Here is a 22,104-nt window from a genome sequence, read left to right as displayed (position 1 = left end):
CCTGTTATCAAAAGTCCAAATATGTACACATTTTCTATGTCCTCGACCGACATCGTAGTCAGGCACACAATCTTTCACTGCTTCCAAGAATCCATTGTGTATCGATAGATAGATAGATAGATAGATAGATAGATAGATAGATAGATAGATAGATAGATAGATAGATAGATAGATAGATAGATAGATAGATAGATAGATAGATAGATAGATAGATAGATAGATAGATAGATAGATACTTTTTTGAAACTGGCAAACCAGACTTTACACAGAAACTGAAATAATTAAGTGCTGTACACTCTAATAATAATTAAAAATACAAAAATCTAGTATAGTTTAGCAGGCTTCTGTAGCCTGTTAAAGAGCGACATCGTCATTCAGGTTTTAACAGTGTTGCCATAGACATACTTTTTAACTACAAATGCAACAATGGTTGTCAAAATAATATAAGCAGAGGGTGATGTGCAACATTTCAACGAGTAAGCTAACACCGCCACGTGCAAACCTGAGTCCGGCCTGGTCTTGTATTTGCACAATATACTAGCATGTCTGCGAGTGTACTGTGCTGTCTCCAAAAAGGGAGCTGCTAACCATCAGTAGCTAGGACGAGGTGGCCGAGTGGTTAAGGCGATGGACTGCTAATCCATTGTGCTCTGCACGCGTGGGTTCGAATCCCATCCTCGTCGTATCAATTTAAGTTTTTCGCCATTTAGCTCACATTGACATTACTTTTTATTTTTTATTATTTGTACCGTGTCCTTTGAATGTAGATATGACTATTGCTAACCAGAGATTCGACAACAGCTATAAGATGTGTTCACCTGTATTTAGTCCTGCTTTTCAGATAAGTGCTAAAAACATTTTCTTAATTTATTGCGGGATAAAGAAAGACACATAAAAAAATTATATTTCAGTGTAAATACTTAAAAAATATTTTTAGGTTATGGTGCGGTCACATTTTTCAATAACAGGTATTAAAATATGTGACCAGCTGTATTTTAGTCCGGCTTGTTAACAGCGCCCTCTGGAGTCCCAAAATCGGACGGAGATAGCATCGTCCAAACAATTCCTAACTAAAGTCCTAACCAAAGTCCTAACCAAAGTCCTAACCTGGCTTGAAAATACCAAACGATGTGCGAATATTTTCAAACAGGTCATTACAGATTACGTCATTTATCTCACCACGTAATTTACGTACACCTTACCAGGGAATGCATGGACAGAGATGGTCACCTCAGCGCTTTATTGAGTTCTGCAACAAACTGAAGGTTTAATTTGTGCCCATAAATTATTTACTTTTCATTAATAAACACTAGGTTTGCTTATCAGTTTGTCCTGAAATTAATTATGCATCGGTATAGTTGCATGAGACGCGACACGTCTCACCTTTCATCACTGTGTTGTGCGTGTTGAGGTTACTGAGGAATATCGAAATTTCTGTAATATAAATATGTAATTATCAGTTTTATTAGAATCTATCAAACTTGAGGTTTGGCAGCTTTATTTTTCTGAACAACTAAACCAAACTTTATTTTCCATTTTCCAGTATGAGACTCATGGCTTCCAGGAATTAAGCTTTGCTACAAGGCCTCTGACTATGGACAACATACGACGTTTTATAAAGTGTTTACATCCCCTTTTCACGTTTTGTCATGTTAGAAGCAGAACATTCATAGTTTTTTATTGGAATTGTATGGGACCAACACAAAGTAGCACTTAATTGTGAAGTGGAAGGAGAGCTATAGATGATCTTTAAACATTTTTACAATTGGCCATCTGAAAAGTGCGGCGTGCCTATGTGTCCATGCCTCTTTATACTTAGAATAAGTTATGCACATATGGTCTGTGGTGACGTCTGAAGGTAGTTGGTTGCAATGGATTTAGGGGTATCAGAGTAAAAAGGCCTGGACACAAATGCACGGATGTTTGAGAACATCAGTGAATGAACAGCATCATAAGACCAGAGAACGCAGCAAACAGAAGATGTAGTTTGGAACAACAATGTTGGATTAAACCTCAGCACCCATTTTGATTGCATGCAGGAAGCTGTGGAATCACCTATTTGGGAACATTGTTTCCATATGGCGTCTCAGGGTTTTTGCCTCATTGTTTTGTCAACGCCAAGTGCATAAAAATAAACAAAATAGAAATTAAAGCTACTGATTTTTGTTCAGGCTAAATAAATAAAATTTGAGAATTCAAAACCTTATCTCAGCTTGAGATTTATAGAAAGTGAAACGGACACTGCAGAAATGTTAACGTTTTGGGTTTTTTTTACTTGCAATTGTCATTCTGTTAATATTTTTCTGTCAATATTTATTCTGTTTGAGTGTTTCAAACACATGTCCCTTTTGGATAGGCACATGGGTGGTACTAAACAGTCAACCACAAGCAACATTTTATTCAACAACATTACTTCACGCAGTTTTTCCTGGTACTGTTCATCTTAAGAGAAAACCTGTGAACGTTTCCTGTGGGCACCACAAGAGGGAGCTCACGTACCACAGATGGCTGCAGACCAGCAACTGCAGGGACAGTTCTTTTCACAGCACCCCCACCTGGGAGGTTCCAGCTGTTATTACTGCTGGAAAACTGACCCAAAATAAGTTTGTTACTGCTGTGAGATTCTCGTGCATTTCATAATCTAATTATTTTTACTTAAACAAACAAAAACAAAAAAATGTTTCTACTGCTGCTAAAAAAAGCATAACATATTCTTACAGTAAAATGTGTTTATTGTATATTTGTTATTTTGATTTTAATACACAGGCTTAAGCAAAAATGTAGAATGAATATCTGCTAAATTGGCAGAATATTGTACCTTTACACTGATGTTAGATGGTAGATTTGTCAGGCCATCTACTCAGGTAGCCACTCTGTAGTCGGCTGCTTAACATTCCTTTTACTCATTGCTTCCAATTGTAATTTTACTTTAAAATGAGTGTTAGATGGTATTGCTTTAGTTTTCACCAGGGCTGTCCATGTTTTTAGTGACTTAATCCTGTTATAAATCAGCTGAATTTGTCTTTGGAAAAGTTCAAATCGCTCACTTTTTCCCAGCTAACCGGCTGCACCCACCAATAGGTTAGGGAGAGGTAGATCTGAGCTACTTTTGGCTCCTCATAACCGAAGAAAACATTGAGCATTCTTTTCTCTGATATCTCATTAGAAGGATGTTAAACTGTAGGGATGATATGGTGCAGTTTAGGGTTCTGACATCACTTACCTCAGTGTGTTTTGTATCTTTGTTCTGCTTCAACAAAAAGAGTTGCTATTATTAAAGCATCAAACATAAATTCACATTGCACATCAGGTTTTCATTCTTCTCTCTTTTACTTTCTTCAGTTTTATGTCTAGTCATCCTTATCGTCTTGATAGGCTCTGTTCTGACATCCTTTGTCTCTATGTTTGTCATCGCAGCTCTCTTGGGGGTCAGAGGGACTGCGTACGTCTCCCGTAGCTCCATAATGACTCCCACCCAGCCCAGGGGAAGAGTGGATGTTCTCTGCCTGGTCTTCGTGGTCATTCTCTGTTATCTGGTAGAACATTAGGAGGACATACAGGCATTAAAATACAAGGAAGAATCTCCTACATATGCTGTAAAATTACTGAGCAGGAACTTTGAAATGGTTTAGATTTTACAGCACCTACACAACTACTAACCTACCTAAAACTGAAAGGCCGGGCAAAGAGAGCTTTAACCAGAGAGGCAGTCAAGAGGTTGGTTGACAAGACAACTCTTAGTCATTCGCTCTACAAAGCTAGCCTTCAGGGAAAGGTGGCAAGAAAAAAACTAATGTTATAAGAAAGTTTTAACAAGTCCTGTTTACATTCGTCCACAGGCTATGTAGGGAACAAAGCAAACGTGGAAGGAGGTGCTCTGGTCAGATGAGGCTAAACCTGAGTTTGTTGGCCACCATGCAAAATGCTATATGGAGCAGAAAACCGATGCTGGACATCACCCTGAAAAACACCATTCCGCCAAGGTGAATCATGTGGGGGTGCTTTTGGGCTAAGTCTGATAGAGAGGTCATAACATTGGCCACCTCAGTGCCCCCATCCTGCAGATGTGGTACAATGACTGAAGCTAAGTTGTCCATTCGTCATCTGCCTCTTCCTTTAACCACCTGTTATTGCGATATATACTTTTAAATTGATTTTAACAGTGTGGTTGAAATTTCTCATTGTTATCCATTGTTAGGTAAATAGTTTACATAAAGATTATTATTCTTAGTTCATACATTTTGATTCATTTTGTAAAAAGAAAAAATATCCTGTTATTTGAAAGAATAAAACTATTGAAAATACTTTTTTTCATTTCTAGTCAGTCTGTTTAAAAAATTTGTAAAACCGAAACAAAAGACATTTGGTCTATAATGGGTCTGTAGTTCTTATTATACATAAATAGTGCAACATCACAGCATTTTTCAAAGTAAGTCACTGGTTTTGATTTTGGTGTGCCAACCTGAGATTTGTAATGGCCCCATGTGGCCCCCCGTGTAAAACATGTCTGGAGGTGCCGCTGGCTGTCACTGTAGAAAAATTTAGCTCTACAAAGTACTGAATTGGGGGGGCTGAAAACAAATGCACACATTTACAACTATCCTTTATTTTGTGTTGGTCTATTACACAAAATCCCAATTGCAGATCATGTTCTACTAAAGTAACAACCACTATGAATACTTAAAAGTGAGGTAATGTTCTGAATGTATTTAAAATCATCCTGAAATGCAGGTTACCTTGTGTTCACGGTGATACTGATCTATTGCATATTGATATTTGGCTGCATTCAGTCCGAGAGCACCAGCCAGTCTCTGACCAAGGAAATCACAAGCTAGTTTTAGAAACAAAAGACAACAACAGTCCCATTAGTCTTCCTGTCAATGGTCGGTTGCCTTTCGTGAAGCTACATACCCAGCAGTGACATCCTCCCAACTACAATGGCTACATTCTTGAACGACATCCTGGGCTGAGGAAAGAAAGAGACATGCATCACATAATCTAACGTCCAAACAGGGATTTTCTCTACCAAATAGATTCCCACCCTGCCTCCTGGTTCTTTGAAGGGGGTTCCTCTTGACGGCTGCTCTTCTGCCTCGTCTTCTTCAGGGTCCTCCAGCTCCAGAGTTTCACCGCTGGAAAAGTAGATGATCCTCTTCTGCTTTTGCAAAGGTGGACCCCCAAACTCTGTGTCATGAATTTGTGCAGAAACCTAACGGATCAGATAGATTTTTGCATAAACTTGCATTTTGAACCGAAGAGCTCTGTTTGTTCTGCTTACTTATTACATGACTTACTTCCTGGTGGCTGCTGGTGTTCATTCTTCAGGCGATAGAGATCTGTCTTTTTGGAGTAGTCTGGATCCTGGGTGAGAGAGATGTCACAGCTGCACTGAGAGCGTCCATCAACGCTGAGTGTATGTAAAGGAAAAACAACTTGAGGATACCGGATAAGTGCTGAAACCTGAGAGGACAAACACAGCAGTGCAAACCTTACCTCATAAAGAGGGCAGTCGCGGTTCTGTTTCAGTTTCCTCCATGTCCTGAGGAGGCTGGGCTTGGCTTGCTGAGGAATGTCCGTGTTTGCTGTCACATCTACTCGCTAATCCTCAGCGTTAATGAGACTCTAGTTTATCTGAAACCCCTTACTGTCTGACACAGTATGTTTGATCTAGAGTCACTCTAAAAAAGAGTACACACTCCTGTTAAAATTCTAGGTTTGGTCATTAACACAAATGATCAATCATTTCCAAGACTTTTCCAGATATAATAAGAAAGAAATCCTGCACAAAGCAAACAAATCTGTTAAAAAATAAATACAAATTAGACAGTGCACATTAGCGTGTGTGTTTTAAAGTTACTATGATCTATCAGGCAGTGAGGAGATAGCAGCCTCACAGCCCTCTCCAGGTGACTTCAGATCCAGTTCTGTGCTCTGGCCTGGCCATTCCAAAACCTTAATGTTTCCCTCAGGAGGTTTAGTGTTGACCCAAAACCTCCAGGTTTAACACTGCTAATGATGTCATCCGCCTCGACTGCAGCCTCTAGTAGCCCCAAATAATGATGTTTCCTACTCCATGTTTTATCAGGTAGGTATGATGTTCTTTTGATGATGTGCTCTGTTGTCTTTGTGGGAAATTTATCTTTCAGGATTGAGGGCAGAAGTTCATGCTTGGTTTAATCAGACCGTGGCACATCTTTATTTGAAACGACAGGCTTCTGTGTATGATGCCTTCTCGTTAGTTCCAAAAAGTTGTGCAGAACACTGGACGTTGTTTTTAGATGTTAAACATTACCAGTGGTTGGCAAACATTCCTGCAGTTGCTTCAGTGCCACTGTCATGGTCAAGGCAGCCTCCTTAACCTCTTTATTATAAGGAGTGTCCAGTCATAGTGATGTCACTGTTCTACTATATTTTCTCGAGTTATTAATGACTGCTTTCACTGTGTCATATCTACAGGCACTGCTCCTGACTGATACATTTGTACAGTGAGATCCATTTGATCACTTGGAACCTAAAGGCAGACTTTAGCTAAATGACCAAAGGTCAGAAAAATGATAACTATGTTTCAGGTTAGTTAGATTTACCATAATACTGTAGATGTTTGAAGGCTAAATGCTAAAATCGAAACCAGAGGTGATTTAACAAAGGACTACTGTAAGGGTGTGAATACCTCTACAACGAGGGTTTTACAACTTTTTTCTGTTTGCCATCTTCTGTCAGATTTGTTTGATTTTCAGTAGAACCTCATATGCTGTTTAGTTTGTGCTAAATCTGCATGGAAACCAAACATCCCCACTTTGATTACTGCTACTCACTGTTCAGATGCTACATTACAAAACTGTTGTGTTACCATGTTCTTTCAGAGAGCGTTTCTGCTAGAAACCAGTGCAAACAAACACTTGTTAAGCCTCTTTACAATCGTACAGTCGGGAACTTGGACTTTGTTACACATCAAATGGACCTTGATGGATGTGGTGTACCTGTTTGATTTTGGTCAGTTTATGAACACTGTTTAATCCGACCTACAGTAAGGGTGAAATCATTGGGACATCTACTGTTGACAAGACTCACGTCTTGCTGGAATGTTTCTTACTTTACATCAGTTGAGTCCAAGTAGTTTGGAAATAGATTTTTACACAGCCTTGCAAAAATATTCAAACTTGAGTGGTTTAGATCAAAGCATTTTCAGTGTTAGAATGGCCCAGTTAAAGTCCGGATCTAATTGAGAATCAGTTTTGTAAGGTTGCTTTTGCAAGGCACTGTAGAGGTTAGAGACTGGCAGGAACACTTGCTTCTCTAACGTCATTATTTTTTTCCACCAAATTCAGCATATCTGTGCCAGGTACCTTAAACTTTATGACAGCATTAAGATGTGCAAAGACAACTGTTGACAGACGGGAGTTTTTAGACTTATTTAATACCATATGAGTTACATGTTACATGAAGGACACCACATCAGAGAACGAAGAAGGAGTCGACACTGCAGCGATGGCGTAGCACCCCCATGAAGAACGGCTGCGCACGGTTAGCACTGGGCCCGCTCCTGCAGTGCCTCAAAAAACAAATCAAGTGCTCCAAGCGCAATGAACTTCACATCTGTCTAAACCAGCTCCACTTTAAAAAGAAAGAGATGTTAATTTAGGCAAGCAAATATATACAAGTGGGTTAAATTAGTGCATGTAAGCAAAATGATACAGTCTATACAGGTTTCCAGCAGTTCAGAATTAATTTCATCAGATTTAATTGTCAAAGTGGCAGATATCAAACAGCTGGAGCGAGTCCTATCAAGTGGCCCTTCAGGATGATCTAAAACTACTAGAGAGGCAGATAGAAGTTGAATCTTAAAGCATCTTTCGCTCTGTCTTTAAGGGCCCTTCAATACTAGGCATGGGCTGGAATAAAAGAACCTCACTGCATGACCAGCGTGACTAAAATATACCGTTTTCATGCTTACTCATACTTACATTTACAAACGTACAATTTCAAACAAAAATGACATGATCACTGATTTGATATAAAGCAAAACATTTTCTCCTGCTTCTAAATAATTTCTGCATTCAGTTTTATTAATGTTACCTGCAACATTTAATAGTATTTTAATACATGAGACATAAGGAAAAATATAGAATATTGAATAGACACCCAAATAATTTAGTAGTAGTTTGCTTATTGCAGGAAACAGACCTGGTTGCTGATCTGGTCTGTCAAACAGGACACGCTGGTGGTAGCTTGCTAGCTGTAGCTTTACAGAATAGTGGTGCTCCTTTAGTTCGTCTGTCCATGCTTTTCACGAGCAGAAAAAAAAAAAAAAAAGCAGCAGCCAGATTTGTTGTTTTTCTCAGCGTGGTTAAATTCTACCAGCATCCTTTTAGCCAGCTGACCAGCAGTGCATATCAACAGGTGGGGTAGGGAGAATGCTGGATCACTCTATGCACCGAACAGCTGTAGAAATCTCCGGATATTCTTTTGCATCTCATCACAAGGACTAAACCGTAGGAACCTTGTTGTGCCTTGACATCAGTAATCGGCCAATACAAGCTCAGTACGCACAGCACAGGGTGTCAACTATCGACACCTACTGAGCTTCCAGGGTTAGCATTGTATGCAGTAATTACAGACTGATTCCTAATCATTACAATCAACACCACCAGAACCATTGGACTTGAGCCGACCGGCACCTTATGCTGTCTGAGTGCTTCAGGTTGTCTCTTAAAATGTTACAGAACCAACACCAATCAATAATCTTAAATAGCCATTTGTGTCAGAGTCGTGTGGCCACAATGTAAAGTTTAGCTATATCTAGCAATAATAATCTGTTCTTAAAGGAAAGGTACATGTAGAGAAAAGCCACTTTGTGTCACATACAAAAGGAACTATGACACATATGTGATCTAAATCAAATAGATTGTAAATTACTACAGCTAAAACAAAGACAGTTCATCATCCCCACACCTAGTCCAGTGTCTGTTGGATCTCCTATGATTAGATATGATCGTATGATGTTATAGCTCTGATAATCTGACTGTATTCAGGTAGTACTTTGAAGGATTGTACGAATGCATTTACTCATTCAGGATAAGCTACATTTGTGGTGCTAAATGTTCCAAACACATATTTTATAGCTGTTTGGACTGCGACAAGTGCTTCTCTTAAGATTGAAATTCTGGATTCTTTCAGCATGTCGCATTGTTACTGAACAGAACCCATGAGCCTTGTTTCTCTTAATTCAACGCAGCTCACAGGTCTTTGCTAGCTAGGACCATGTGACTGTTTTAACTCATCGGTCTGGTATTTATGTGGTTTACAGAATTTACTGTTGTGGACACTGTGAAGCCCAGGGAGTGTCGCTGCAGTTTGGGGAAAAACTGCGTCTGGTAACAGTTGTTTTAATCCGAAAATACGCCATTAGAAAGCAACAAACTCACTGCACATCTCCAATTCAACTCCAGATAAAAATCTAATGACATGGCCCTTTTTTGCACCTAATCTTCAACTTGCCATCTTTTGCAGGTTGAAGAACGGAGGCGGGAGTAGCTTCTGGGCCTGCCTAGTATACCATCGGTCGCAGATTTTCCATGAGGCAGACCTCTAGATTGTTATGGTAGTGGATCATATCCAAACATAATGTACATGTTTCAGCATAAATGTAAAACACCATGGATTAATAGTGGAAAAAATACGTTTCCTATGGAGGAAGATAAACGGATGCTGTCTTTATGAACAACGATACTTCAGCATGAGGCTTTCTGGATGGAGTCTTTAGGAGATGACACAGCCTGTGTCCTTCTGGGGCTTCAAATCAGGCTCCTTCACCGGCTTCACCTCCTCATCCTTGGGTTTGGCCTGGAGGTACAGTAGAACATGCAAATTGTAATTAAAGAGCCTATCAAGTGTCCACTTTAAATCAAAGCTATAATTAGCATGTCTGAATAAAGTCATATTAGCATAATGTGACTTAAAGGCAAAGTCCTAGAGATCTTGAAATTATGTCAAACAGACACTAGAGAGGCTGACAAGCCTTTAGTAGATTATTGCATCGATACTAAAACTGGATTCCTAAACGAACAGAGAACCTTGTCATTTTTGGCTCCCTTGGTCAGGTCGAAGGTGGCGTACACCTCAGGAGTGCACTGCTCACTGAGAGGAGGCAGCTCGAAGGGGACCGGCTCAGCCAGACCATAGCTGGCCTTCAGCTCCAGCTGGGGAGGCTCTGCAGGGACCTTATGGAAGTATCTGTGCAACAACATCCAGAGGAGCATTAAGTAAACGGGAAAAAAAGCGTGAAAACCTTGGATTGTTGAGTTTCTGGACTTTCAGTTTTACAGTGGAGAGCTGCTAACGCTCAGTCAGCTGCTGTTAGGGTACAGTTCTGGCCAATGGTTTGCGACTTCAACATTAACACTTCTTAGTGTTTTTTCATTCTGAAGAACCACTGCAAAAAACATCAATACCACAGAAAATAATCAGCAAGTATAATTCCTAGTGCTTAGTTTAGAAAGGTTATCCTCACACATCTATAAGAGTCTGTTCTAACACTTAACACTGTTCTCTAGTTATCTAAGATAGAGGCATTTCTGTGAGAGATCACCAGAGTACACTGCATTAATGTGTGTGTCTGTGCCGAGTGACTCACATGAAGCCGTTCTCCCTCTGGCACTTCTCCAGCGTGGTTTTAATGAGCGCGCCCAGCTTGAGGAAGAACAGCTGCTCTGACGGCTTGGCTGTGGAGCCCGGGCCTTTGGTCTGACGATACTCTTTACACAGCGCCTCTGCACGGGAGTAACCTAAACACAGACGGCTTTCTGTTAACACCGACCAAATGCAGGGACAGCAGCAGGGGAAGTGAGGAAAAGACGCTGCAGCTCATGATGGGATGTGTCCTTAAATACACAGCAGGGGGAAACAGGAAGCACCTGCAGGTCGGACTTACAGTCGTTGGTTCTGCCTCAGACGTGACAAGTGAAGTAGAAACTGCTGCAACATGAGGCCGACTGACACATAATAGTGTGTATACGTTTATAGTCTAAAGTTACAAACTCATGTAAGCAGTGCAGGTACTCATAATAACACACCGTTTTCATGGTATTAAAAAGAAAATATAGCGCCTTCTTGAAATTCCTCAAAGAAATACTTGGATAAACAGATATTTGAACGAATGAAACAAATATCACTCCCATTGTATGCAGGTACGTACATTTTTCTGCCTCCTGCAGCGATCTGATAGCCTCTCCACATTTATCACTGGCCAGCAGTGTCTGGCCATGGTAGCAGAACGCCTGCAATGCAGAAACGGACAGACATTTGATGTTTCAATACGAGTGTTTGTTGTTTTATCCAGAGCGAAGCTACGGCTGTGTGTCACCTCACATAAGCCATGTAGAAGTGCTGCTTCAGCTGCAGATACTTCCTCCACTTGCTGCTGTACTCTGGATCCAAAGTGTTGAGCGTGTGGTCTGCAGACACACAGATAAAAACAAAGTCTTTTATAAACCTATTTAAACCTGTGTACACTAGAAAACTGTAAAGGTTTATATATATGTAGACGACAAAACCATTCCATGCTGTTCTCTTCTGAGGATACTGTACAAAAGTATGTATACCCCTTAAACTTTGAACCACCAACTTTAGTGTTTTTAATTAAGACTTTATGCAACAGATCAACACAAAGTTTTTGCTGTTTCTTTGCATAATAGCTAATCTATCTTAGTTGAATCACACTGGATGGGGAACATCTGTGAACAACTTACTACAGATTCTGAATCCGATTTAGGGCTGGACTTTGACTGGACCATTCTAACTCATGAACACGCTTTGATCTATCTCTTGCTCTTGTAGTACTTGCTGTATGTTTAGGATAGTTGCCCCACTGGGAGGAGAACAAAAGCTTCAGTGTCAAGCCTTTATCTGGTTTTCTTCCAGGATTGCTCCATCGACCTTCCCATCAAATCTGACCAGCTTCGCTGTCCCTGCTGAAGAGAAAGCGGCCCCGCAACATGGTGCTGCCACGACCATGGGGGGTGGTGTTTTAGGGAGCTGTGGACTGTCAGAGCACCTTCTTCCACGTTTACTGTGTCTCCTACATGACTTGTGGCAGATTGCAAACAGGACTTATTTTGGCTTTATTTAACAATTGCCACTCATAAATAAAGGTCAGATTTGTGGAATGCATGGTCTGTAGATCTCTGCAGCTCCTCCAGAGATACCAGAGGGCTCTTGGCTGCTTCTCTGACTAATGCTCTCCTTGCCCAACCGGTCAGTTTAGGTGAAGGTCCGTGTCCTGGTAGATCTGCAGTTGGTCCATCCTCTTTTCATGTTCAGATGATGGATTGAACAGAACTCTGTGAGATGCTCAAAGCTTAGGATGTTGTTTGATAACCTTACTCTACTTTAACATTTACACATGTAGACTCTATTTACTATTTAGAAACTTCTGAAGGCAACTGGTTGGACAAGATTTGATCTAGTAGTAGGGCCACATTGTAAACAAATTTGAAAATCATGTATGAACTTTTTCCCCCAGCCACATTTGTTGCTGATCCCAAAAAATTACAATAAAATACCATGAGGTTTGGGGTGATACAGTCACAAAATATGAAAAAAGTTTAGGATAGGAATACTTTTGCAAGGCACTGTACACTAGCTGAACTTAAGTACCTGACTTAAAAACCGGTAGTTTTGTCTTTGTTACCTGCTGGTATAAAAAACACTGACCAGCTTTTTGATAGAAGTTCGCCGTCTCATAGGCCAAAGCTGCAATCAGTGAGGCATTGTGCTTCAGTTCGATGGCTCTGGCAATCGTCACTGGAAAAATGACAAAGAATATTCGGCTCTGTTTCAAATGAGCAGCACGACAAAAATAAATAAATATTCAAAATCACTGAGACAAATGATGAAATGAATTAGAATGATTAGAACAGAGTGAATAAAATAGTAGAACTCGTAATGATAGTTTAAACTGCTCATTATTATAGAAATATGACATACAAACATCTAGAAATAAGTCCAACATGTAATCCTTTATCCTGTCACATCTGTAATCACAAACATATAGACAAAAACTAACCACAGTCATATTCCCCACCATCTCAAGTGCACACACACACACACACGCTTAAATAAAAGGGTTATTTATTCAGTTTATGGTCAGGTAGATATGATCAACCTTTACTGATTCTTAAAGCTTATAAAGCTTGATTTGCTGCACAGGTAATTAAACTTCTGGCTCATATTACATGCTTATGTCATGCATGTATCCCGGCTCCTGTTATTTAGTCTAACACTACCTTCTTGTGCTTCGGCTTGGCACTGGATGATATACGCATCCATCACTCTGGGCTCCAGATCTCTGCCCTTTTCAGCCGGGGTGATGAGGCGAGGAATGTGGACCTCCTATAGAAACGGTACCAAAAGATAAAAAGCGTATAGATCCTTCACTGCTATTAGAAATCTGCATGTAGAAAAATGGCAGAAGATGTCTCTATCATCCAGATGTTAAAGCTTAATGGTCTGTGCATCTGCTTCACCTTGAGAGTTTTGAATATTCCAGCAGCAACCTTCAGGCTCTTGTGAACATCCTTGGCTTCAGGCTCCGTTATGCTGTTAGAGAGGCAAACTGTCAGAATGCTACAAGAATGTCATTATGATGTTCTGTGTTGTCTGATAGCACTTTTGTGGGTGAGGCAACCAACTGCAATTTCAGAAAGTGAGCAAAAACACAACGCTGGCAGTTTATTAGAAATCTGCCAGCTTAGAAATAAAAACAACAAAAAGCTTCCATAAATGATGCGGGGTGATGTTACATGACTTTTCCAGCTCAGAGAAGGATGATTCTCGTTCCTCCAACATTTATGTTCACCTAACCTCTAATATCAGACATTCCAGCCTCAGATGTGGGAAATTAAAATTCTTTTGGTGATGATTTAACATTTTATTTATCAAAATAAAATAAATAAACGAATGACTCTTCAGCAGGACATTGTTAGCAGCAGTATATGTCTATTTCTCCTAAGTATGTCATTCTGTTTTCATAATCAGTGATACCAGCGTTGCTCTGCTGCACACAATGGTCACTTTATTAGGTACACCTGTTTAATTGTTTAATAAATCAGCCAATAACATGTCACCAACTCAGCGCATTTAGGCATCTAGATGGGATAAAGACAACTTGCTACAGTTGAGTGGTCTGAATAAGGAGGAAAGCAATAAAAAATTTAAAAATAAAAATAAAAATTTATAAAATTAAAACTTAAATGTAACAAAAAAAGGACGAAGGGGCATTAAAGTTACTGAATGTAGCATTGTTGGTGTGAGGATTCCAGGAACTCCTGATCTACTGGGATTTTTACCCACTTTTTGCTGACTGAGGTTTAAAGGAGAATTAGAAGACTGCATCAAACTGATTAAAAGGCAAGAGTAGCTCAAATAATCACTCGTTCCAACCAAGGTGTGGAGAATATGATCCCTGAAAGCACAGCACGTCTAACATTGAAGCAGATGGGCTACAGCAGCTGGAGACCACACCAGGTTCAGCTCCTGTCCTGGAAAAATATTGCCATGTCTGATGCTAGGGTCAGAATTTGGTGTAAACAACATGACAGAATGGATCCATCCTGCTGTGTATCAATAGTTCAGACTGGTGGTGGTTTTACAGTGTGGATGATATTTTCTTGGCACACTTTAGGCCCCTTATTACCAACTGATCATCTACCCAAGTGTTGCCTCCCATATCCACCCCTTTATGACTACAGAATCATCTTCTGATCCTGGCAGGATAATGATCAAACTGGTTTCTTGAACATGCTAATGAATTCACTCTACCTCAAAGGCCTCATTGAATCTATCTCATAAAGACTTGTTCTGAAGGTAAAAGGTGGTTTAATGCAGAGCTAGCAAGGTGTACGTAATAAAGTGGCACATTAGTGTATACATACAGGGGTTGGACAATGAAACTGAAACACCTGGTTTTAGACCACAATCATTTATTAGTATGGTGTAGGGCCTCCCTTTGCGGCCAATACAGCATCAATTCATCTTGGGAATGACATATACAAGTCCTGCACAGTGGTCAGAGGGATTTTAAGCCATTCTTCTTGCAGGATAGTGGCCAGGTCACTACGTGATACTGGTGGAGGAAAACGTTTCTTGACTCGCTCCTCCAAAACACCCCAAAGTGGATCAATAATATTTAGATCTGGTGACTGTGCAGGCCATGGGAGATGTTCAACTTCACTTTCATGTTCATCAAACCAATCTTTCACCATTCTTGCTGTGTGTATTGGTGCATTGTCATCCTGATACACGGCACCGCCTTCAGGATTCAATGTTTGAACCATTGGATGCACATGGTCCTCAAGAATGGTTCAGTAGTCCATGGCAGTGATGCACCTCCATGCTTCACTCTGGGCATGCAACAGTCTGGGTGGTACGCTTCTTTGGGGCTTCTCCACACCGTAACTCTCCCGGATGTGGGGAAAACAGTAAAGGTGGACTCATCAGAGAACAATACATGTTTCACATTGTCTACAGCCCAAGATTTGTCCTCCTTGCACCATTGAAACTGACGTTTGGCATTGGCATGAGTGACCAAAGGTTTGGTTATAGCAGCCCAGCCGTGTATATTGACCTTGTGGAGCTCCTGACGGACAGTTCTGGTGGAAACAGGAGAGTTGAGGTGCACATTTAATTCTGCTGTGATTTGGGCAGCCGTGGTTTTATGTTTTTTGGATACAATCCGGGTTAGCATCCAAACATCCCTTTCAGACAGCTTCCTCTTGCGTCCACAGTTAATCCTGTTGGATGTGGTTCGTCCTTCTTGGTGGTATGCTGACATTACCATGGATACCGTGGCTCTTGATACATCACAAAGACTTGCTGTCTTGGTCACAGATGCGCCAGCAAGACGTGCACCAACAATTTGTCCTCCTTTGAACTCTGGTATGTCACCCATAATGTTGTGTGCATTTCAATATTTTGAACAAAACTGTGCTCTTACCCTGCTAATTGAACCTTCACACTCTGCTCTTACTGGTGCAATGTGCAATCAATGAAGACTGGCTACCAGGCTGGTCCAGTTTAACCATTAAACCTCCCACACTAAAATGACAGGTGTTTCACTTTCATTGTTCAACCCCTGTAGGTTAGAAGCGGCTTGGTGTTTTTGGACGTAGACTTCATATGAAAAGTATAAAAACATGGATTTAACTCTCAGCTTTCAAGGCTATAACTTCAGCCAATCAAACATCTGAACAGGACCTCTGGAAAGTTGCATGGAATTGTGAAAAGGGGCATTTTTTTATTTTAAATGCAGGACTGAGTAAACTGATGCAGGAAGAAAGACACTTACTTTTCCTTCCCAGCTAGTTTCGAGGCAAACTTGGTGTACCAGATGGCTACATTGAAGGCCATAGAGACCAGTTCAAAGACAGCATCCTGTTGGGCACTAATGGTGGGCCAAAGAGAGACGAGGAGTTAGAATGTCTAAAGAAACAACTACAATCTGAACTTTATATCAATGTGGGAGAATCTGCCCACATTGGGTATCAAAACTGCTACAGCTGCCTCAAAGAGATTGTTTTGATACCTGGGGATGTTTCCTTGTAAGGTGTCAGTCCACTTAAAATTCTGGATGAATCTCATTTTGTTCTCCTGTGTAGTTCCATCCAGGGACATGATAAAGCCTGTCGGTCATGGCAAATAGAAAAAAATAAATAAAAACACTGAAGTAGTTTCTTAGGTGCAAGTTAATAAATGAATTTAGAGTGTTTACCCCTTGGTTATGTTGTACCTTTGACATTTTGGTTGCCTAGTACCTGACTTTACATACATGACAACGAACAATTTAAATTCAATTTCTTTATTTTACTGACAGTCTGATATAAGAAAATGTGGTTAAATGACTCAAATAAATATGAACATCAAGCAGTAGGTTGATTATACTGGTTTCTTCAAGGGTCATAACCCTGTGTCCTAAAAGTCAACTGGACCATACTAGGATAAGAACCACATAGATCAAAATAATATACTACCAAATTACAGTACGTCTGAATCGAAATGTTTAGTTTATAGCTATGATGTGGAAGTGGAAAGGGACGGATTGTAGTGCATATGCTCCTGGCAAAGGGCCAACAAAAACTCTAATAACTGAATTTAAAGAAAAATGTGCTGAGAATATAAGGTTGAGACAAGTGAGCTTGCCTTGCAGCAGGGAGAAGTATGCATCCGAGGCATTCTTCATGATCTCTGGGGTGCAGGTGGAGTCAGTGAACATCTCCAGCAGCCTCACTCTGGTTGTCCTCAGGTCACTAAACATGTCACACAGACAGCCATCAGCTGACACTTTTTATTCTGTTGCTAAGACAGTATGAGTGTCGACTCTCTGCTCATAAGATATCTGCACATAACCCTGTCACTTAATTGAGTTACTTTCCAAATGTAAAACCTGGGGGAGTTTGAATGAATAACCAAGACATATTTACTCACCTTCGCTCAACTGGTTTATTATGTATTGCTAAAATAATCTTCTGCTTCTGGAAAAGAGCAGTCGGAATACCAAGAATACCACAATATCTGTCAGTTTCCACAGCATTATGCAATACCTGCTGCACTGGGCATGGGCTGGTATGAGATTCATAATTGTAAGATAAAAACAGCACAGCTTGACTGCATTACAGTAACAATGTAAGAAAAATGTATCATATGATCTATTTATTTTATTTAAAACAGCTTGTCAGCTAGCATGTAGCATGCAAACTGTGGTTTTAAAACAGTGTTACCTTAATAGAAGTGATGGGTGGCTCTCCCTTAGTCTCCAACCCATGACTGTCTGTGTTTTTAGCAACCGGAAATATTTTTAAAAAGCCGAATTAATCTTTTCTTTATATAAGGGAAAACACATAGTGGTCTTCTTTCAGCCAGCTGAACTGGTAGTGCTCAGTAACAGGTGGCGCGGGGACCGCATAGCAATACTCTGTGCTGCCTATACTTACAGCAGGGGTCTCCAACTCTAGTCCTCAAGAGCTACTGTCCTGTAACTTTTAGATGCATCCCTGCTTCAATACACCTGAATCAAATGACTGAATTGTCCCCTCAGCATGTCATCTGCAGGGAGGGGCCTGCTAACAAGCCATGTATGGATTTAGGTGTATTGCAGCAGGGATGCATCTAAAACTGGAGTTGGAGACCCCTGCTCTAGAGGGAGAAAACTCCAGTAGCAGACACTTTCTTTGACATTGCATCAAAAGAAGCTTAAACTTTCAGCATGTCTTGGGTTGATAGGGTTGTTGTCTTTTAAAAAGATGGCATACACTGTACTGCTAATCAGCTCATAGCTAAGCTGAAACACTATTTTTTCATATTAGATTATTTGTCTTTTCAAGGATGTTGTGACTACCATTTTTACCAACATTTCCCCTTCTAAATAAATTAACAAAGAGGCTACATTGGCTTGTACTTGGCTTTTATTCAAATGACTTTTGGTCAAACGCAAACACAAAAAATGAACTTTACAGGCAGTAACAGAGTGCTTTAAGAGCCATTCAAAATGTCTTCCTTATGTTTTGGGATTTAGCTTATTATGATGATTGCTTGTGTGAAAACAGGATTTTCGTTACAGATGTGACTCTGACGAACAGCAGCAGATGAGCATCTGTGAAAGTCCATGCTGCAGCTACAGAAACAGGAAACCAGCTGTGCGTCATTTGACTTTCCAGCTTCACTGGTTTTAGATTCTGAGCTGCTTCTGGTACAGGGTATTGGTCAGTACTGAAATGAGTGGTGTTTGTTTACAGGATCAGGGCAGTTTAGGCCCCAGGGTATAAATCTGCCCCCTCCCACATGCTGAACTGCCCGGCATGTGTAGATCTACCCCATTGTGTCATGTGCATTGCCACAGTTTTCAGACTGATCACATGTAGATACACTGAGCAGCTGCTATGTGTAAAACTGCTCCACATTTTAGCCTCTTTTCTCCCGTCCCACAAATTGAGAGCATGTCTCGTATTTTTTCAAAATCAAAATAGAACAAAAGAGGAATGTTGAGAATGTGTCCGATGATGCCGAACAGAACAGTGATCTTTTTTTTTTTTTTTTTCTATTACCTGTTGTGTTGAGAATGTATGGCAAAGGTTTCACATTATGACAGCTGGCCAAATAGTGTTGGGGCATCAAATGAACCTTCTATGACCCTGTTGCCAGGTTACTGATGTTCTGACTAGGACAGCATCAATATTTTCGAATATGATGCTGTTGGGGATATTATTGGTAAAGACTTGCTACAATGATATCCGTTGCTATAAATCTGACTTTTCCTCACTGGTCTTGAAACCTTTAACATCTTGGGCACTGTAACCTGTGACAGATGCAGGCATCCACCGCAGTGAGACTCCTTCTGAAAGGCTTCGTATACTGTCGGCATTCAGGTGCAAACTCATGAAAGTTCGGAACACATTAGTACACAATTGTTGCCTTCTAGGCAGCCCTTTGCAATATAAATAGTGTTGTGGTGACATACCCGCAACATTTTGTGCAGCCATAATATGGGTCAATACAGAGGGGGAAAAACCCCACAAAAGATGCAGTCTTGGACAATTTGTCCCCTGTTGAATCCTTTTACCTGCCATTTTCCCTGCTTAAAACACATCATCTTTGAGGACTAAATTGCAGCCTAATATGTCCTACCCACTAAGAATTGCCACAATGAAGATATAAACACAGTTATAACACAGTTGTAACATTGTTCTGCATTAGCTGTAGATCATCAGACATACTTGCATATCTTGTTGGCAGCCGGGCTCCCTGCCACACCGTAGAAGTTAAAGGACACCGGCGCTGTTGCCTTCAGCGGGTTTCTGTGAAACCAATGGGCCATTATGTGGACAGGGTCACACCTACAGAGGGAAGGCTACAACACAGTGACAACAGGTTAATGATGCCAACACGTTTACCTTGTAGCTAACAAAGCCGACTAGCTCGTGAATAGCTCTTTGAACTGATTATTTATAAAACACGCGACGTTTGTAAGCGAATGTGAAGGGATTCTTACGTCACTTTTATGATGCCGTGGTTACATCTCACCGTGATAGCACCCCGATGAAACATTTTAGATGTCTGGCCAAACATACTTCAAATCACAAAAGACCTGTGTGATTGTCCCAGTCATGGATTGTGTCTAATTATGTTATTTTTCCAACGGACTAAAAGGCAAAAGTCCATGACGTCAGCTACAGAGAGCAACCACAGCTAACTGCTAACAATGGCTAAATGTACAACCGCAAACAGGAATATATCGACCGGGCAAATACGGACTAGTCACACGACTTTATAAATATATCCAAATTGGTTTAAATGTACATGAATTTTATTGGTTACCTGTCAATGCGCCACCGTAGATTAACGCTTTGGTTGTCTGAAAAGTCTGACACTGACAACTAACTAACTTCCGGAAATAAACACGAAGCAAAGGCTGGCCAATGAACATGGACGGTCTTATCACGTGACGTGCTGGAAAAAGAAATGTCTTGGACCTTAAATGTATTCAATTCAATTCAGTTTTATTTATATAACGCCAATTCACATCACATGTTGTCTCAAGGCACTTCACAAAGTCAGGTACATACATACCAATTAATCCTAATCATTGAACAGTGCAGTCAGATTCAATTATTTATTCAAATTGGATAAAAAGTTTTTCTATCTAAGGAAACCCAGCAGATTGCATCCAGTCAGTGACTTGCAGCATTCCCTCCTCCTGGATGAACATGTAGAGACAGTGGACAGTCACTGGCGTTGACTTTGCAGCAATCCCTCATACTGAGCATGCATGTAGCGACAGTGGAGAGGAAAAACTCCCTTTTAACAGGAAGAAACCTCCAGCAGAACCAGGCTCAGTTTATGTTTTTTTCTGTAGAACTTTAGAAACACAACACAGTGTAATTCTTCTTTAATTGGAGGTTTGGCTGCACCCGATTTTTAAGGGTTGCTGCCTTTTCTAATACTTAGAGAAAAAATGTGTCCTGTTTTGATGATGTAATAATTCTAATTACAGGTTACCTGAAGACACTTTGTTTCTAACTTTAGCATTCGATTATCTTTTACTGGAGTTGATAGATTAAAAACTGTTAAACTAATTGGAAAAAAAAACTGCTATCTACAAACATATACTATACAGTAAACAACTGTTAGTTCCTGAGCTGATCATCTTTGGATAATTCAACACGTTGCATGTAACTGCTTTAGCTAATCAGTTTTGGGGTTTTTTGTCTTGCTTTTTTTCCTATAATCCTGTCTTTTATATCAGTGTTTTTTTTATATATGTTTGGGGGAAATTGGTTTTCAGGTACATCTCAAAGTTTAAAAACTAACTTGTGTCTTGCATACGGTGCCTTGCGAAAGTATTTGGCCCCCTTGAACTTTTCAACCTCTTGCCACATTTCAGGCTTCAAACATAAAGATATAAATTTCTAATATTTTGTGAAGAATCAACAACAAGTGGGACACAATCATGAAGTGGAATGAAATTTATTGGATGTGTCTTTTTTAACAAATAAAAAACTGAAAAGTGGAGATTGCAATATTATTCGGCCCTCTTGCGTTAATACTTTGTAGCGCCACCCTTTGCTGCAATTACAGCTGCAAGTCGCTTGGGGTTTGTCTCTATCAGTTTTGCACATCGAGAGACTGAAATTCTTGTCCATTCTTCTTGCAAAACAGCTGGAGCTCAGTGAGGTTGGATGGAGAGCGTTCATGAACAGCAGTCTTCAGCTCTTTCCACAGATTCTCAATTGGATTGGTCTGGACTTTGACTTGGCCATTCCAACACCTGGATACATTTATCTGTGAACCATTCCATTGTAGATTTGGCTTTATGTTTTGGATCATTGTCTTGTTGGAAGATAAATCTCCGTCCCAGTCTCAGGTCTCTTGCAGACTCCCAACAGGTTTTCTTCCAGAATGGTCCTGTATTTGGCCCCATCCATCTTCCCATCAATTTTGACCATCTTCTCTGTCCCTGCTGACAAAAAGCAGGCCCAAACCATGATGCTGCCACCACCATGTTTGACAGTGGGGATGGTGTGTTCAGGGTGATGAGCTGTGTTGCTTTTACGTCAA

General features: G+C 40.4%; 2 protein-coding genes and 1 non-coding gene across 5 annotated transcripts; 1 reads left to right on the top strand and 2 right to left on the bottom strand.

Moving 5' to 3' along the window:
- Positions 1 to 601: 601 nt before the first annotated feature.
- Positions 602 to 683, top strand: trnas-gcu. The gene has a single exon. It is a non-coding gene; the product is annotated as a tRNA-Ser (tRNA).
- A 2,031-nt stretch (positions 684 to 2,714) lies between these two features.
- Positions 2,715 to 5,643, bottom strand: LOC124882128 (protein FAM177A1). 2 transcript variants are annotated; one of them, XM_047388321.1, is made up of 6 exons: positions 5,494 to 5,643; positions 5,295 to 5,407; positions 5,042 to 5,209; positions 4,912 to 4,966; positions 4,737 to 4,831; positions 2,715 to 3,533 (listed from the first exon to the last, which is right to left on the bottom strand). In XM_047388321.1, exons 2-6 carry the CDS (start codon positions 5,316 to 5,318, stop codon positions 3,351 to 3,353), a joined length of 525 nt encoding a protein of 174 aa, XP_047244277.1. In that variant the 5' UTR covers positions 5,319 to 5,407; positions 5,494 to 5,643; the 3' UTR covers positions 2,715 to 3,350. The 2 variants fall into 2 exon arrangements, with proteins under 2 accessions (XP_047244277.1, XP_047244278.1); XM_047388322.1 differs by having other exon boundaries at positions 5,295 to 5,361; positions 5,494 to 5,563.
- Positions 5,644 to 7,397: 1,754 nt separating this feature from the next.
- On the bottom strand, positions 7,398 to 20,478 carry brox (BRO1 domain and CAAX motif containing). 2 transcript variants are annotated; one of them, XM_047388727.1, is made up of 13 exons: positions 20,365 to 20,478; positions 19,764 to 19,897; positions 17,194 to 17,300; positions 16,580 to 16,676; positions 16,343 to 16,438; positions 13,524 to 13,596; positions 13,284 to 13,389; positions 12,712 to 12,801; positions 11,368 to 11,453; positions 11,195 to 11,276; positions 10,634 to 10,784; positions 10,074 to 10,233; positions 7,398 to 9,843 (listed from the first exon to the last, which is right to left on the bottom strand). In XM_047388727.1, the coding sequence occupies exons 2-13, from the start codon at positions 19,862 to 19,864 to the stop codon at positions 9,760 to 9,762; spliced, it is 1,233 nt and encodes a 410-aa protein (XP_047244683.1). In that variant the 5' UTR covers positions 19,865 to 19,897; positions 20,365 to 20,478; the 3' UTR covers positions 7,398 to 9,759. The 2 variants fall into 2 exon arrangements, with proteins under 2 accessions (XP_047244683.1, XP_047244682.1); XM_047388726.1 differs by lacking the exon at positions 20,365 to 20,478 and adding an exon at positions 20,039 to 20,167.
- Between the last annotated feature and the right edge of the window lie 1,626 nt (positions 20,479 to 22,104).

The sequence above is a fragment of the Girardinichthys multiradiatus genome, chromosome 15 (genome assembly GCF_021462225.1).
Source record: "Girardinichthys multiradiatus isolate DD_20200921_A chromosome 15, DD_fGirMul_XY1, whole genome shotgun sequence".
NCBI classification, from domain to species: Eukaryota; Metazoa; Chordata; class Actinopteri; order Cyprinodontiformes; family Goodeidae; genus Girardinichthys; species Girardinichthys multiradiatus.
The sequence above is the reverse complement of the archived record's forward strand: the minus strand, read 5'-3'. Positions and strand labels throughout refer to the sequence as shown.

Coding starts and splice junctions, on each gene's coding strand:
- LOC124882128 (XM_047388321.1), bottom strand. CDS start 5,318: ATGAACACCAGCAGCCACCAGGAA. Junction 4,832..4,911: donor TGGGAGGATGTCACTGCTGG/GTATGTAGCTTC, acceptor TTCTAAAACTAG/CTTGTGATTTCCTTGGTCAG. Junction 3,534..4,736: donor AGTATCACCGTGAACACAAG/GTAACCTGCATT, acceptor ATGTTCTACCAG/ATAACAGAGAATGACCACGA.
- brox (XM_047388727.1), bottom strand. CDS start 19,864: ATGGCCCATTGGTTTCACAGAAACCCGCTGAAGGCAACAGCGCCGGTG. Junction 16,439..16,579: donor TTACAAGGAAACATCCCCAG/GTATCAAAACAA, acceptor GCCCACCATTAG/TGCCCAACAGGATGCTGTCT. Junction 10,234..10,633: donor CAGAGGGAGAACGGCTTCAT/GTGAGTCACTCG, acceptor GTTGTTGCACAG/ATACTTCCATAAGGTCCCTG.